This window comes from Oculina patagonica, chromosome 2 (assembly GCF_052425735.1).
Source record: "Oculina patagonica isolate OP01 chromosome 2, crgOcupat, whole genome shotgun sequence".
In the NCBI taxonomy this organism is placed as follows: domain Eukaryota; kingdom Metazoa; phylum Cnidaria; class Anthozoa; order Scleractinia; family Oculinidae; genus Oculina; species Oculina patagonica.
Window position 1 is genome coordinate 22,517,120 of NC_135759.1, and position 15,761 is coordinate 22,532,880.

At 39.5% G+C, this 15,761-nt stretch overlaps 3 protein-coding genes across 3 annotated transcripts in view; 2 read left to right on the top strand and 1 right to left on the bottom strand.

Moving 5' to 3' along the window:
* The window catches only part of LOC144643563 (nuclear receptor-binding factor 2-like), a 130,544-nt gene that overhangs the window by 91,067 nt on the left and 23,716 nt on the right, over positions 1-15,761 (top strand).
* LOC144643547 (F-box only protein 22-like) lies at positions 5,819-8,419 on the bottom strand. Its single transcript, XM_078502847.1, has 2 exons — positions 7,766-8,419; positions 5,819-6,771 (listed from the first exon to the last, which is right to left on the bottom strand). Exons 1-2 carry the CDS (start codon positions 8,399-8,401, stop codon positions 6,328-6,330), a joined length of 1,080 nt encoding a protein of 359 aa, XP_078358973.1. The 5' UTR covers positions 8,402-8,419; the 3' UTR covers positions 5,819-6,327.
* LOC144643519 (RING finger protein 37-like) lies at positions 8,460-13,740 on the top strand. The gene is made up of 3 exons (XM_078502805.1): positions 8,460-9,817; positions 12,506-12,652; positions 13,357-13,740. Exons 1-3 carry the CDS (start codon positions 8,488-8,490, stop codon positions 13,614-13,616), a joined length of 1,737 nt encoding a protein of 578 aa, XP_078358931.1. The 5' UTR covers positions 8,460-8,487; the 3' UTR covers positions 13,617-13,740.

Consider the following 15,761-nt stretch of genomic DNA (forward strand, 5'->3'; position numbering starts at 1 on the left):
GCCCAATTAACCATGGTTAAAATGGTCAAAATTTGGCCCAATTAACCATGGTTAAAATGGTCAAAATTTGACCCAATTAACCATGGTTAAAATGGTCAAAATTTGGCCCAATTAACCATGGTTAAAATGGTCAAAATTTGGCCCAATTAACCATGGTTAAAATGGTCAAAATCTGCCCCAATTAACCATGGTTAAAATGGTCAAAATCTGCCCCAATTAACCATGGTTAAAATGGTCAAAATCTTGCCCAATTAACCATGGTTAAAATGGTCAAAATCTGCGCCAATTAACCATGGTTAAAATGGTCAAAATCTTGCCCAATTAACCATGGTTAAAATGGTCAAAATCTGCCCCAATTAACCATGGTTAAAATGGTCAAAATCTTGCCCAATTAACCATGGTTAAAATGGTCAAAATCTTGCCCAATTAACCATGGTTAAAATGGTCAAAATCTTGCCCAATTAACCATGGTTAAAATGGTCAAAATCTGCCCCAATTAACCATGGTTAAATTGGTCAAAATTTGCCCCAATTAACCATGGTTGAAATGGTCAAAATTTGGCCCAATTAAGCATGGTTTAAATGGTCAAAATTTCTCATACACTATGCATGAGTTACGTAATCCAAATGTTTTTATTGGTTATTGCATGAACACACGTCACCAAAATAGCGGTTAACCCCTAAAAAAGCGAACAAAAATCTATAACAAAGAACTGTGCCGGGCTTAATAGCCATTTCCCTTTATTAACTATGGTCAAAATGACTAGCAACTGTTCGAAAATTATTTTAAACCCTGGAGGGGAGGGATTGGTACACTGACCTTACCACAAGACCTTTGGTGATCACGTCTTTGCAAATTTGCAAATTCTGGGCCTTTTGACATACCTTAAGGTTACTATTTTTAGCTGCTACTAATTTAACCGAATCTTTTAGCGACTATTTAATTTAGCGATTTTCCGAAAACTTTAAAAAGTTAGTGATATCGTCTTAACCAGTTGTGAAATATATCTATAAATTATTGCGGTTTTCAGTGATTATGAAGCTAACTTCTACGGCCTTATGCGCCTACTGGCGCGACGAGAAATGATGATGATCGATGTAGCGAACTTCTGTTTCCTGAGAGGGCCGCTAAGATGATTGATAGTAGTAAGAAGCCATCGTTGAGAACGGTTGAGGCGGTCTCTGTACGGAAAGAAGGATTTGATGCAGCGTGTGTTCTGAAAAATGATCTTGAGGTTCAACCGTTCTCAACGATCTAAAGTCATCTACAAAGCTGGCTGCTGGGACTGTGATGATGTTTACATAGGAAAAACAAAACGACGACTTCATGATAGAAAAAATGAACATTTTAAGGCCCTCACTAAATGCGACCATCCATCAGCTATTGCTGATCACATCAAAACCACAGGCCAATGCATAACATCAAATGGGATCATTTTGAAATCCTTGCGTCTGGCAAAACTGACCTCCACTGCAAAACTAAGGAGACTTAATTCATCCAAGAACTGCAACCTTCATTAAATGCCAATGTTGGCAGTGATAGGTTGTTGCTTTATTAACTGAAATGTTAATATTATGTTACTACTGCTGAAGATCAATTTTCTCAGTCTAGGTTCCAGACCCCTTTCATAACAATATATAAATAGTTGCCAAATTTTTAACGGCCATACTTTTGAAAATATATGTAGCTTAGCATACGAAACGTCAAGTTTAGTAAAATGCGATTTTTCATAATGTTTATCACCGCTGTTTGTATTATATTTTTAATCAAGTTACGATGGCCTAAAACCAAGAGTCTAACATGTATCCTGTTGCTCCAACAAACTATATAGTAAGAAAATAACAAAATCGTACCCCCATATACCGTCATAAATGAGTCTGCATTTTTTTATTCCCTTCATTTTACCTTATTATAGGAAATTAACGATACATGTAATTAACGCGAATTTAAAAAATTCGCGTTAATTTCATGTACCTTAATTTACGTCATTGTTGATTAAAATCACACTTTTTTACAGCATTATTATTTTAAGACACATTTATTTCCAGCAAAGTTATGTTTAAACGTCATCTACCTATCCGTGAAAGCTACAGGAATAACAGAGGCAGTGGAAAGTGCCAGGACGGGGTGTATTCCATCCCTGAACCCATTGATTGAAAACTAATCGCTATTTAGTCTGTATAAATAACTTTGTAGTGTATATGGTTTATCAAAATTAAACCTCAAGTTCTTTTGTTGGTCGTTGTTGTTTCTTCTTTTGACTAGCGCAGGTTGCTATAAAAATTACTACACATCAAATTCGCGTTAATTAACTGCATCTAAGCACACACCACTTGAGAATTCGCGTTAATTACATGTATGCGAACATGAAATTTCGACAATTCGCGTTAATTTTATTACGCGTACATTTTGTTCGCGTTGTTAAAATTGTTTGTTATATTCCTATAATAAGGTATGTTAAGGTATGTTGTTTTGCATCTTGTAAACACATTGGACCCATGGGAGTTTTGACTGTATCTTCGAACTTGAGATAACAATCTATCAAATACCCTAATAGGAGTTCTCTAGTACAATTCATCGGTATAAACTTTTTCGGCTCTAATCTCGAATACCTTTCTCGATTGTTCAAAAAGTGGCACCCGAAAAGTAGAACCCGAAAAGAACGTCAAAGAGTCGTGACCACGTTCTTGAGAGATTTGTGAGTGAATTGAAAATAAAAAAGTTGAAATCATTATAATACAATACAGCACTCATTCAAGTAGTATATCAAAAATAAGAGTACTTTGAAAAAGTTCAGTATGGGATAAGTCTGTACGCAGTAAGACCAGCATTTTTGCGGGCCCAAGAGAGGCCCGCAACCCTAATCTTGACAGTGACCAGCGGATTGCGTTTTACGCGTGCGCGCCACGTTTATAAACCGAATAGAGAAGCGGAAGTTGAAAATTTTTGTTCTTCCACTAAGCACGATCGGAATGCGAAAATGTGTCAATCACGACAGTTTGTCGTAACACCGGAAGAGAAAAATCTGTTCTCCAAGAACTAAACTTTCTGTCACATGGAAGGCGTTATGTGTTGCTTATTGTCGAGAAATTCGTTATTACCGACTGAGAAAAATTCACATCCCGATCAGTTCTCACCGCGTGCTCGATTACAATTGCCAAATCGACAATCAAAAGATAACTTTGATCGGTTCGCGGCAATAAGCAAAATTATAAACATGCATTCCCGTTACTCGAAATAATTGTCTTTTGTCCATTTTATCATTTATTTATCGACACAGATAAATTACGGGAAAGCGAATGATTCCAACAACGGTTATTGTCGAGAAATTCGTTATAACACTTACAACATAGCGAGTTTTACCGACTGAGAAAAATCACATCTCAATTCACACTGCACCGCAAAAATCCTTGCGTGACGCGTTACTCAGAATAATTGTCTTTTGTCCATCGTACCTTGCCTTCTATGTGCGTCAAGGCCCGCACTTTTTAACCTGTGGTTACCACTAGTTTAATGACTACTTTACTGGATGGCCTTGTATTGACTGTCTTTGTCTTTCGTTTCAAGTAGACATCTAAAATGAAAATCAAAACCTTGTTTTTTGTGTCTTACTATTTCAGAGCTAACCGAACCTACTGGGAGAATCTAAAGCCGACCAGCGGTCGTCCATTTTGTCCTTCTTTGAGTGTACCTGAAACAGAAGGACTTGGACCTGACTGATTAAATGAACATTTGAAGAGCGCATTTTAGTCAATAGTCTGGTTATATAGTCAAGGAATAAATTTGGTTTTAATTCAGTGCATCTTGGTGCTTTGCTGTTCTTTGTCATGATCGTGTTTTCAAATGGATTCTCGCTAATCTTTCTGTTCTCTTACTCTTTTCCTTGTAGAGGATTCAAACGGTAATTAAACGGTCGGAAGGAGCGAAAAAGAAGGGGCGGGGGTGGTGTCGGCAGGCCTTTTCAGTTCCCTCTTCCCAGGCTCTACACGCTTTATCTTGAAACCGCGCTTGTAAGGGGCACCTTGCAACAAACCTTCAGATGAGTACGACTTTTGAAACCAAGTGCTTATGCTTTCGATTATTACATTACACACCAATCCTGTACAGATAGTCTCCTTATCAACTGGTCAGCAACAGGGAGGAGTTGGATTTAGGGCTCTGGGAACGTAACTGGATTGAAATTCGAAAGTCGTACTCGTACCCGTAAATCAACGGATTTTTTACCGTTCCAGGATTCTAAAGTTCTGAAACAATCTTGAAAACTAGAAAGTTATAAAAACTCATAACAAAATTTCCTGTTACCACCAAGACAACACAAATCTACTGAACATAATTAATAGTAATATAAAACCAGCCTTGATACTGACAAGTGAGTCGCAACCACCCATGTTATTCCTGCTAGTAACTAATAGATTTATGTGAAGGGGGGCAGGGGGGGCGGGAGCCCGGGAGTAAAAGGTACGGGAAGCGGGAGTAAAAGGTACGGGAGGCGGGAGGTTTAGACGCCCCTGCCCCCCCCCCCCTCTGGGGAAAACCGTGAGCACTCTCCCAGTTGTGACACCCCGTTTTAACCGTTCACAATTTCCCTTCATTTCTGTAAATATTTCGTTTCTTTTTTGTCACCACGCATTTTTTCCAATTTTCTTTCCACTTCACAATTGTCTCAGAAAACGCTGCTCGCTGAATTAACGACCCGGGATTAACGAAAAATACAGTAAATTGCAAAGAAAGGAACTCTGGTAGAAAAACAAAAGTTGCTCTATTCGTTTCATTCTTGTGTAAAGTATATTGGATATTTTCTTTGAAATTAATTGTCTGAATTTGTTATCATGTCAGTTTCTCTTGACACCTTCATTTTCGACATTTTTTTTATGTTTTTTACTGGCCTTTAGACCAGCAACGTTAGACTGATTTTGCAAGGTCAGGTGTGGCTCTGACGCCATGGAATGAGGCCTGAGTGTACTTTAACTAGATTCTTTCAGGTTGGCTATCGCAAAAACTGCTTTTTTAGTCTCTAGTTAATGATTCCCGAGTATCAATTTTATTGCATACTCTTTACATTTTAGGAGTTATGAACTTTAGAACTTCAATTTAACCTACTTTATTTCACTAATTTTATTTCTACGTACCGTATCTACTGATGTATTTCTCAACAGCCTATCTTCAAAAAATTGGCCAATTTAAATGCATTTTTGTGGCCTTTGCAGGAGTCCGGTAGAAAAATGAAAGTTGCTCTCTTTTGTTTTCGCCTTTGTGTAATAGGGTATTTGGATATTATTTTTTCTTTTACAATCGGTCTGAAATCGTTCTTATATTCTATCTCACGTCTTCCTTTTCCTCCTTTTCTATGCTCTTTCATTTGGCCTGTCTAGGTTTCTGCCTTAGGGCTTGAGGGGTTTGCGAGGGAACGGACTTAGAACAGAGGAGTGGACGGGGGCTTAATAGAGGCTTTCATGATAGTTTCGCCAGCGAGTTGCGCGCGCGCCCACGCAACTCGCGACTTGGCCGCCCGTTCTAATTCTGAAGAAACCCAAAATAGAGACTACAGTGTGAAATAACAGTGCACCTGTAAGATGAAACTTCGACAGTGTTTGGAATGTCGTTGTTTTGTCGTATCACTTATTCTCTTCTGTATTCTTTCTATTGTCCTCTACACGCTGCGTGGTTTCATCACAAAAAGGTTTTAAAAGGAGTTTACAGTAAAACATCGAGACCCAATGGATAAAGTAATCAGCGGTATAAGACGAAGTTTTGCAAACTGTGACAGAATTTACACGACGTTTAAACTGAGGTTCTCTTTCAAAATTTATCCTTCATTTCATCACTTGCGTATAAATTTATACAGGACGACCTTTGTGCTATAAATATTTAATTATTTTATCTCTATGAAGTGACGTATGCACCATTTAGGTATTCAAGAACAGTTTGGATCGCAGGTCAACTATCGTTTGATGATAACGGCGCAGTAATGCTTGCATCTATTGGTGTCTACCTCTGATATTCGCGATTTACAGCCGGCTTGAAAAATGAACTGACAAGAGCTAGATGATGTTATATAATGGAGCGCAAGTTCTTGCCCTTCTGACTGATATGGTCAAGTAAGCGGAGGCTAATGGAAGCTGAAGTAGGCAAGCCGGAGGGGGGGGGGGGGGAGACGTGAGGGGTGGTGGGAGAGGAGGGTAGTAGTCATCCACGCGAGGAGAAAAGGGAAATTCTGCACGAATGAGACGGAAACGCGGTACAGTACTTCTTTCTCTTTTCTCATCAAGGACTCCTTTTTGTTGCCCAAACACAGAAGACGCTGTACATCCATAAAAGAGTTGTCAGCTACTTCAGTGGTGCTAGTGAAGTCAAACAGAGCACCGTTGCATCAAGGTGTAGGAAATCCCGACCCCCAGGTTTCAAGCCTCTAGTCTTCAACTTTTCTTTGTCACATCCAAACGCGCCTGTGCCGAAAAATCCTACAAGAGGTGTCCTAGGAAATGCCTCACTAAAGGCCAAGCATTCGGCATTTTCATATCCATAAGTCATTATTCCCCTTGAAAAACACGAAAACATCAAACTAAAGCTGCTTTCTTTTGGCACATCGGAGTTGTCAAGTCTTTTAATCGAGTCGTGGAGATTTTCCAAAGACTCCACTATTGTGCCACCCGTGATGATTACAGATGAGGACTGTAAATCCCCAGCCAGCACAAGACCAATGATCTCACGAGTTGTGACTTCTGTGTTGTAGAACAAATAACTGTCACTGTAACCACCTACAATAACAACCTGAAATATCAAATAAGAATCAGTATGTCAGTACGCTAAAAAAAGGTCTTTTCACTGATTTAAGTTTCAGTCCCTGTTTTTGCTTCCATTTAGAAAAGTAATGTACTGCTCCTTTGCCATCATGATTGATTTCTTTGAGTTCACAATTTGTTAGATATATTGATTACATCTCCTTTAAATCATGTCATATCGTCAAATTTCTTCCTGCTGGTAAGATGTTTACAAGCTTACCCACCTTTCAATGATGATTTTAGAACTACAATGCACTTAGTAAAATTAATGTTCACTCCTCTATCAACATTGCATCAGGGAATAGCGGGTGGGTGTTCTTATGACTTTAGACACATATTGCAGCTACATCATTCTGCAGATACTGGATGATGTTATAAATATGTCAGTGGTTTCCAGAGTTGACAACACATTGTAGAAAGGATGTGAGAAAACTTTGTAATGCCACTTCCCTTTTTAGCAAGAGACAAATAATGACAATCAAAAGATGTTTTTTTTTTTCAATTACTGTGAAAGATTAGATTCTTTGTGGCGTACAAATTTTAAATAAGCACCGCCCTCAAATATAGGGCCGCCCCTGAATATACGCTGCACTTGAGGTGCCAAAAATTTATGAAGAGCTGCGGCGCTTATTCAAGTAAATACGGTAAGCGCAAAGTTGGTTTTTGTTGCATTTAACAGATGTACCAAACCTTCAGCAAAACCAAGCCAGCCCAGCTCATGGCTACAGGCCCTAAGTTCCCTACTGTGGGTAAAGCTTTGCTAACAGATCATCACCCTCAGATTACCCCCAAAATGTCATGGTTGCCAGTTACAAAACCCCCCTCTCCACCCATGGGAGAAAACATTACATAAATTTTAATGGTCCTTGGTTTGCCCCAGGGAGGAGGAGAAAGGGATGGGAGGGTTGGGGGGTGTCCCTGTAGAAAGCCCTTGAAGCATTGTTTCTACCATTGAAACAGCTTTTTAATCTAATGTTTCTTACATCATCGCCATACTTCGACCTTAAAGCCAAGGTCAAATGAGTCAGTTTCCCCAGTGACAACGGATGAGCCAACACTATTACTAACTTCACAGGAAGATCCATGTCAGGAAGAAACGATTTAATGCCGCTAATCTTCTTGTACTTGTTGCGGAGAGGTACATGAAAATCACGGATTTCAAGTCCATTACAGCGAGGGAACATCATAAGTGACAATCCCGCGGAGTTTTCTATTTCTCGTGGTTGGCTCCAGTTGCTCTCATCTGAACCAATCACCCCAAGACCTGTACAGCCAATCAATGGACATTTCACTGGGAGACAGTTTCGCACTGATTGCAGAAAGTTCTTGATAAAAGATGTACTTGATGAAGGAAGTGCTCCCGAGAACAGTAGTAAAGCTGTTGGTTCAATGTTTTGCTGTCTTATAAAGTCAAGTGCGTCCCTCGAAAATTCAGAAAAGTTTGAACCGCTTGGAGATAAATAGACGGCGCATTTTCTTCTTGATCTTCGAATTCTCTCCACAGTGTCACGCCAGAGATGGCAGACTTGTGCAGCTATTGCTATGCACCTGCCTGGAAGAAAACGGAGAATAATTTCCACTATTTCGGCGATTTCACCAAGGTTCTCCTTTGCCGCCATCTTAGAACTTTAGATGGCTCGGTTACACAGTCAGGCTTGGTTACAAAGTGATCAAAACAGGCAAAAATTTACCAAATTCTTGAAAGATGCACGTTAATTTTCTTCATCCTTTCTTTAAATCAAGAGTGGATTGCGACGTTGTTAACTCAGATGGATACTCCGTAGCTAACCTTGTAAGTCTGGATTTCGGAGAAAGTTCGCGAGGATTTTTGGCTGCCCATTTTATCAAGCCTCCTGCACTGTTGCTGTTCCAGCTACCATTTCCTGTTCACGTGGAATCTATGATCATCAAACCAAAGGTGGGCTCTCAGATTTCATCAGGCATAGCTATTTCGGTGGCAGGAATAGCAACCAAAGGTGATCCTTCTAGAAAAGGTGACAGCTCTAATAATAAATCTACACAATTCTCTAAAAGGAAACGAACTAAAAAAGAACTCCTTTCAGATTCCAACAAAGTAGGGTTTAAGAAACACGGGACTGAAGTTTATTGCCAGAATCCTGTGGAGAAAGAAACATCCATCCCTAACCACAGTTATGAACTTGATGTTACACCTGCTTCAGTAAAAGGCGAGCATTCACAGTTTTTCACTCAAGTTGCTTGGCTGAATGACAGAGAAGGAAAAACAGTTCACATCCAAAACAAACTTTTTGAAGAGAGGAGCCCTGTTCAAGGGGTTCATCATGTAGAAAGACCAGACTTTCAACAGGAAGAATTTCAAAGGCTGTATTCACTACAAAAGGTTACTCATGTTGCACTAAAGATTGCGAGACTAAGCGGCTCAAGTGTACCAGCTATTGGCAAAGTTGAGATTTGGGGACAACCATCTGCTGGATGCAAACCAGAAGTTTTAGAATATGCTTTGGGTATTCAGCAAACCATCCAAGCAGGTGAAATAAAAAAGACTGCTGCCATTACCGATCAACAATACAGAACAACTGAGGATACTAAACATCACACTTTGTTAAAATGTAGCAGTAGTTCCATTCCAGAAGACTTCATTGATCCAATTACATGTGAAATCATGACAGTACCCTTGTTATTGCCATCTGGCCACAATATAGACACAGCCACGCTTGAAAAGCATATTACAGCAGAGAGATCATGGGGACGATCGCCATCTGATCCATTTACTGGGAAAGTATTCTCAGACACAAGAAAGCCAGTACCAAACAGCGCACTTAAAGTTAGGATTGATAAGTTCCTACTAACATCAGGCATAAGTACTGCTGGTTTTGGAAGAATCGTTGGAAGAGGGAACAGCTTAACCAGAGCAAGTGCTCCAAACAATACTCATCTATTGAAAACAAACAGCAACGCATCTGCTGAAGAATCTAACAAGAGTCTTCATCATGACAGCAAAGAGTTCAGTCAACAAAGCGTGTCAAGTTCTATTGTACCCATATCAGAACAATCAGGTATACTGCTTTTATATTATGTAGGGATCCTGCCAACTTTGCCAAGCTTTGTAGCATCAATTTTTAGTGCAGAATGCACTATTGTGATGGTTTGGTGGGTTGGTGTTTGCTAAACCCCTAAATCACTAAACCACTAAACCACTAAATCACTAAACCGCTAACGCGGTGTAAACTTTTAATCACCAATTAATTAATTAATATCAATTAATTAATTATTTCTGTAAAGGGGGGTAGGGAAGGAGAGCACCTGACCGTGTGCCCTTGGTAAATCGGGGAGTACATTACGATACTTACAATTGAAGAACTCAAGGTATATATTTGTTTCAGAAAGCACTATGCTCTCCTTGTGGTACAATTCTTTCTGGAAAAAAATACTTTGTGCTAAACGCATGCGCAGATCAGTCTACATCACGAACATTGCGTTTTTCTTCTGCAGAAGGATTCGTGTAGACTCCGTGGCCCCAAGTTAAAACCACAAATTAATTGAATTAGACACTAAGGCGTCATAGCAGTTCATGTGAAATAATTCTTGATTTGGCAACGATGTTTTCTTAGAAAAGGTGATCTAGCATCTCATAATTAATTGATAATATCTGTGTTATAATCAATGTCGCCTTGTTTGCAGAAAATAAATCACGTTACCATATCATCATGTTACATCCGTTTTCGACAAAAACAAAAGTATCTCGTTTGCTGTTTCAATATCAAACTGAAATTCAAGCTATCGGAAATTAAAATAACAGGGACGTGTTTAGAAATTTTGTATTAAAGCCTAACGTGGTGTGCTTTTCAATGCGGTTGAATTCCTGTAGAATCCGTGGCGTTAATTTAATTAGACTTAAAAGGCATCACAGCGATCTGCGAGAAAAACAACAATATCATGTTACATCCGTCAGTTCCTTTCCTTTGATTTGTTCTCCATCGGTTGAACTACCGGTAACCTCCGTTTTATTTTGTAAAACCTCTGCCGCTTTAGTGTTTGAACATGCTTTCGTGACGGTTTCGACATTTCTTGAAAGAATCTTCACACTATGTGCTTCTCGGCTTCATGCTTGAGTGAGCGTGTGACGTATTCACCAGACCGTGGCGAGAGCATGATCTGGTGCACGAAATGCTTTAGCGACAATTTCGGGGGAAAAAGCCGCAATTTTTAGCAACAATTTCAGGGGAAAAGTTGCAATTTCGACATTTTATGCTTTGTAATTAATAGTTTGTGCTCTGCTCGTGCACTGTTCTGAAAATTTGTAATTTTTTAGGTCTTTTTCTAAATGCTGGAGGGGACAATGCGATATGATTCTTGTAGAATCCGTGGCGTTAATTTAATTAGATTTAAACACATCATAGCAGTCTAAGAGAAAAACAAAGATATCATGTTACAAACCTTTGCACGAAAAGCACAAATATCATGTTTGCTGCTTCAATACTGTACTGAAAGGTGAACTCATTTGACTTATTCTCAGGGGAAATTACCCTGGAAAATTATTATCATGCTGTCGATTGATTGGCCATATTGCATTCTGTACTGTCCTTTGAGTCTCTGAGTTAATTTCCTGCCTGGATTGTTAATAAAGTAGGCTGTTTGTTTGTTTGTTTTTCATTGGGAGGGGATGGGGGTGGGCAGAAGGAATGGCAAGGAGTTTCAGGTGGGACTGTTCTACTGGGACGAATAAATCCCTACACCATCCCTGACCACAAATGTACTTTTTTCCCATATTGATATACAGTTGAACCCTTCCGTACGGTCACCTCTCTATTATGGCCACCTCTGTATTTACGGACAATCTCTGATGTCCCAACAAAATTCTCATATATTTTCTTTAGAAAAAACCTCTGTAATACGGACCCTCGCTAATACAGACAACAGACACTAAATCTCGGCCCCAGGGAACAAATTCATATAAACTTAATCTCCTTATTACGGACACTTCGGTGATCAGGCGATGATATTTTGTGTTCATTATGCAATTTCCTGTTTGTGGATACAAAAAATACCAACTTGACGGTTTATTCATCTAGACGTTTTTGGATTTGTGCTTAATGTTAATTTTTTACCTGAAGCATTGCATTGCAGAACATTTTGAGTTACCAAAAACTTTAAGCTGTCAATTAAATCAAAAGTGACATCATAGTGGTGACCTCATAATATGGACACCTCTCTAATACGGACACTTTACTCTGTCCCTTTGGTGTCCTTATTATAGAAAAAAAAAAAAAGGTCAGCTTCGAGCCAAAGTGGCGCATACTGCCGGAGCTTATCCCGGTTTCCTTAGCATTAAGCAGCTAGGAGTATTTCTACTCCCCCCTGGATGGGATGCTAGTCCATCGCAGGGAATCCCCCAGCATTATTTCGCCGGTACCCATTTATACACCTGGGTGGAGAGAGGCACTATGAGAGTAAAGTGTCTTGCCCAAGAACACAACACAGTGACCCCGGCCAGGGCTCGAACCCGGAACGCTCGCTCCAGAGTCCGGCGCGCTAACCACCACGCCTCCTTATTATAGAGGTTTAACTGTAATTGAATACAGATTTATGCCATGTTCATTTTTCATTGTTATTATTATTATTGCTCTGAGGAAGCAATATGCAAGATAATTCTGAAGACATCCTGCAGCAAAATTTGTAAAAAAATGCTCTGAGCAAAAAGTCCAGGTTTGCTAATCATTGTTATTTCTTATTTAATCCTTTAGAGCTTGGCCATGAGGAAGCAGTTTCTAAAAGTCTTGATTCAGCTGTGCATCAGACACTCAAAGGGCTTCACATGTTCACAAGAAATAGAACAGACAGTCAAGAAAAGCCAATACTCACACAATCCTCCATTACAAAGACAAACTCAGGTAGGTGCAGGAGCTGGTAGGTGGAAATCCAAACCAACAAACCAACAGATGAATGATAGACTACTGACAAGTTGTCTTCAGGTCCATAATTTAAATTTTTGGACATGGGTCCTTCCCCATAAGGGGGGGGGGGGGGGGGGGTACAAAGACACAATGCAGTGACACATTTCAGTGTCTAAAGTATTATTAGGGCAGCATAAAATTGGTTTGTCGAGACTCAAATCGTTATATCAGGATCGTGCTTGGAGGGATGTTATGGTCATTGGTGTAGCACTTTCAACGAAACTAGTTTCCTAAAACGCTATTAGGAGAGTATTTGATAGTATCTGTGGCATCGGCGACTTCAGAGCTTACATTTTCTGCCCTCCAACCAAAGAACAACCCAAAAAGCACCATGAAGCATGATCGTCTCAACTGTCTTGTTGAGCATTGTCACAAATCCATTACGGACACACCAGACACTGTTGAAGACATTTTGGGAAATTTGAGTAGGGGGATGTGCCCTCAGGGGGTATGCACTTGACTTGGAGTACAGTGGCCACCTACGTTTCAAAATGCTCCGCCGCCTCTGTTCCCATCAACCCTCGAGTTTTACAATTTTTCTCATACAAGACGACTGGGACAAGTAAGATTCTATGGTTTTTGGCCACTCTGTGGGATATGCTGACACACCATTCATTTTCTTGTGTGCTTCAATCTAACAGGTTTAGAAGGACGAGTAAAGAGACAAGCGCCGCAGGCCTCGGAAACTCTTAGAAACCACATCAAGAAGAAATCAACTGTTTTGTGTGTGTCATGTGATAAGAATCTCTCAACAGAGTCCATATTTCACTTGCCGTGCCAACATGTGATTTGTCGTTCATGTCTCATAAACGCAACACGAGAGAAGAACAGTGAGAGCACATGCAAGCTGTGTAAAACAAAGTTTAGACAAGGGGATGTTACTCGAGTGCATAATATATGATGTACCATGGTAATTGAAAGGACACACGTACGGTCACTTACCATTTGTAGCTTGATGTTTTAAGGTTTTTCCAAACGTATCTGAAATTGCGGACAAAGTAGTGCACACGCGACTTCCATCCAGTCAAGTGCAAAAAATTAATAAGAAACTTGGCAACGTGTAAACGGAGAGAAGTGGTGACGGGGAGCTGTCTGAGAGAGAGCAAGAATCGTAGTCCGACCGGCTATAGGGGTGAACCCAGGCGCGAGGGTCAACCCCATAAAGGGTGGGGAGAGAGAGGGGAGGACAGGAACCGCCGACTAATGGTTTGTTTTGTGGAACATACTCAACAATTGACAGGAACCCATTCAAGGTAGCGAAGGTGGCTACTGGTCACAAGGATGGCTCTTGATTGCATTGTGTTGCATTCTGCTCCAAACTTTTATAAGGCTCGGACAAACGCTACACACATTCACTATCAGTCTACCGGCTGCAATATTCAATGGTTAACTGAAAAAATTAAAATGAAGAAGTTTCGTAAGTTGACGTCGTCTTCAGTTGGATTAAACGGTGTTCTATTTTGAATAAACGGACTTTGGTAATACTTCAGTGTTGTCGTGTTTTATTGAGACTATTTAAGCAAAACGCTTCAGGAAACAATTAAATTTTAACCAGTGCTTTGAGAAAAGGACAAATGTGCTTCGATCATCAGCATGCTTCTGTAACTGGCCATGGCACACGGCGCAAGCTGTCGCGTTGGATCAGGGCGCCCTGGTTGGATCTCGCACGTTTACGCGCATTATGATGTCACATCCGATGCATATTCTTTTTGCCGTGAAATTTAAGGAGGCTCGATGAAGTTTTTTTTTTTAAGCCCTAGGGTGGTCGTTTTGAAATTGAAAATTATGTAGGAAACCAATGTTCGATTTTTGCCAAAATACACCATAATGATCAAATATGACCAAAGTTTTATTTTTTACTGGTCATTAAGTCCCAAAGGTTACCATAGCAACGATTCTCGTTTTCTTTTGTTTTCAAACTAGCTTGATTTTCTCGAAATCTAGATTGACTCTTGGTATTAATTTTTTGATATGTTAAAGTTTAGTAGATTGACTGGCTGTTGGCGCAATTTTAGAAAAATCTGTAAGAGCGTTTTAGACTGAAATCAAGAATGATTTTTTTTGTAACTTCTCGTAGTTTCCTACAATTGGCAGTCGATATATTTTAAAAAAGCAAAGCAAAAACCCTCTTGCTTTTAGTTAATGGTCATTGATGGTGTAAGTATTTATATTTCATTTTGAATGACTGCGTTTAAATACTACGAAATAATTTAAAAGCGCCTATTTCACATTAAGCACGGGATGTTTCTGAAAACTTCATTCTTGATTTACTTGAAAACGCTCTTACAGATTTTTCTAAAATTTCGCCAACAGTTAGTCAATCTACTAAACTCTAACATATCAAAAAATTAATACCAAGAGTCAATCTAGATTTCGAGAAAATTAGGCTTGTTTGAAAACAAAAGAAAACGACAATGGTTGCTATGGTAACCTTTGTGACTAAGTGTCCAGTAAAAAATTAAACTTTGGTCATACTTGATCATTATGGTGTATTTTGGCAAAAATCGAACATTGGCTTCCTAGATAATTTTCATTTTCAAAAAGACCACCCTAGGGCTAAAGAAACTACATCGAGCCTCCTTAAGGGTCAGTCTCTACGTACAGATATCTGTTATGTAGCTAAAACTAGTAAAATTTCAAAGACTCCGAGAAATATCGAAACGATTGAATGATCGATCGTCCTATCTTAAACCCATAAACTGTTTAAAAGCAGATTAGTTACAAATTTTATTATGCTAGATTGACGCGGAATAGCGGGATAAGGGATTCTAATGTACCCCTTAATCGCCACTTAATCCATGTGCACACACACATATATCGAATTCAATCCTCCCTAACTATAAATGTGTTCTTCACTTCTTGTTTTGTTTAGCAGTGTGGGTCCCAAACTTGTTTTTTCGGGAAACGATATTTGAATGCTTCAATTCGTCTTGACTTATATTAATGAGCAGGTGTTTGGGTGGCATCTGGTTGTTTGGTTTTGAAAAATACGCCGTTCGGCAAGATGATTTCCTTTCCTCTTACATACGTCTAGTCACTTTTAGAA

Coding starts and splice junctions, on each gene's coding strand:
- LOC144643547 (XM_078502847.1), bottom strand. CDS start 8,401: ATGGCGGCAAAGGAGAACCTTGGTGAAATCGCCGAAATAGTGGAAATT. Junction 6,772..7,765: donor GGTCGAAGTATGGCGATGAT/GTAAGAAACATT, acceptor TTGATATTTCAG/GTTGTTATTGTAGGTGGTTA.
- LOC144643519 (XM_078502805.1), top strand. CDS start 8,488: ATGCACGTTAATTTTCTTCATCCTTTCTTTAAATCAAGAGTGGATTGC. Junction 9,818..12,505: donor ACCCATATCAGAACAATCAG/GTATACTGCTTT, acceptor TTAATCCTTTAG/AGCTTGGCCATGAGGAAGCA. Junction 12,653..13,356: donor CATTACAAAGACAAACTCAG/GTAGGTGCAGGA, acceptor TCAATCTAACAG/GTTTAGAAGGACGAGTAAAG.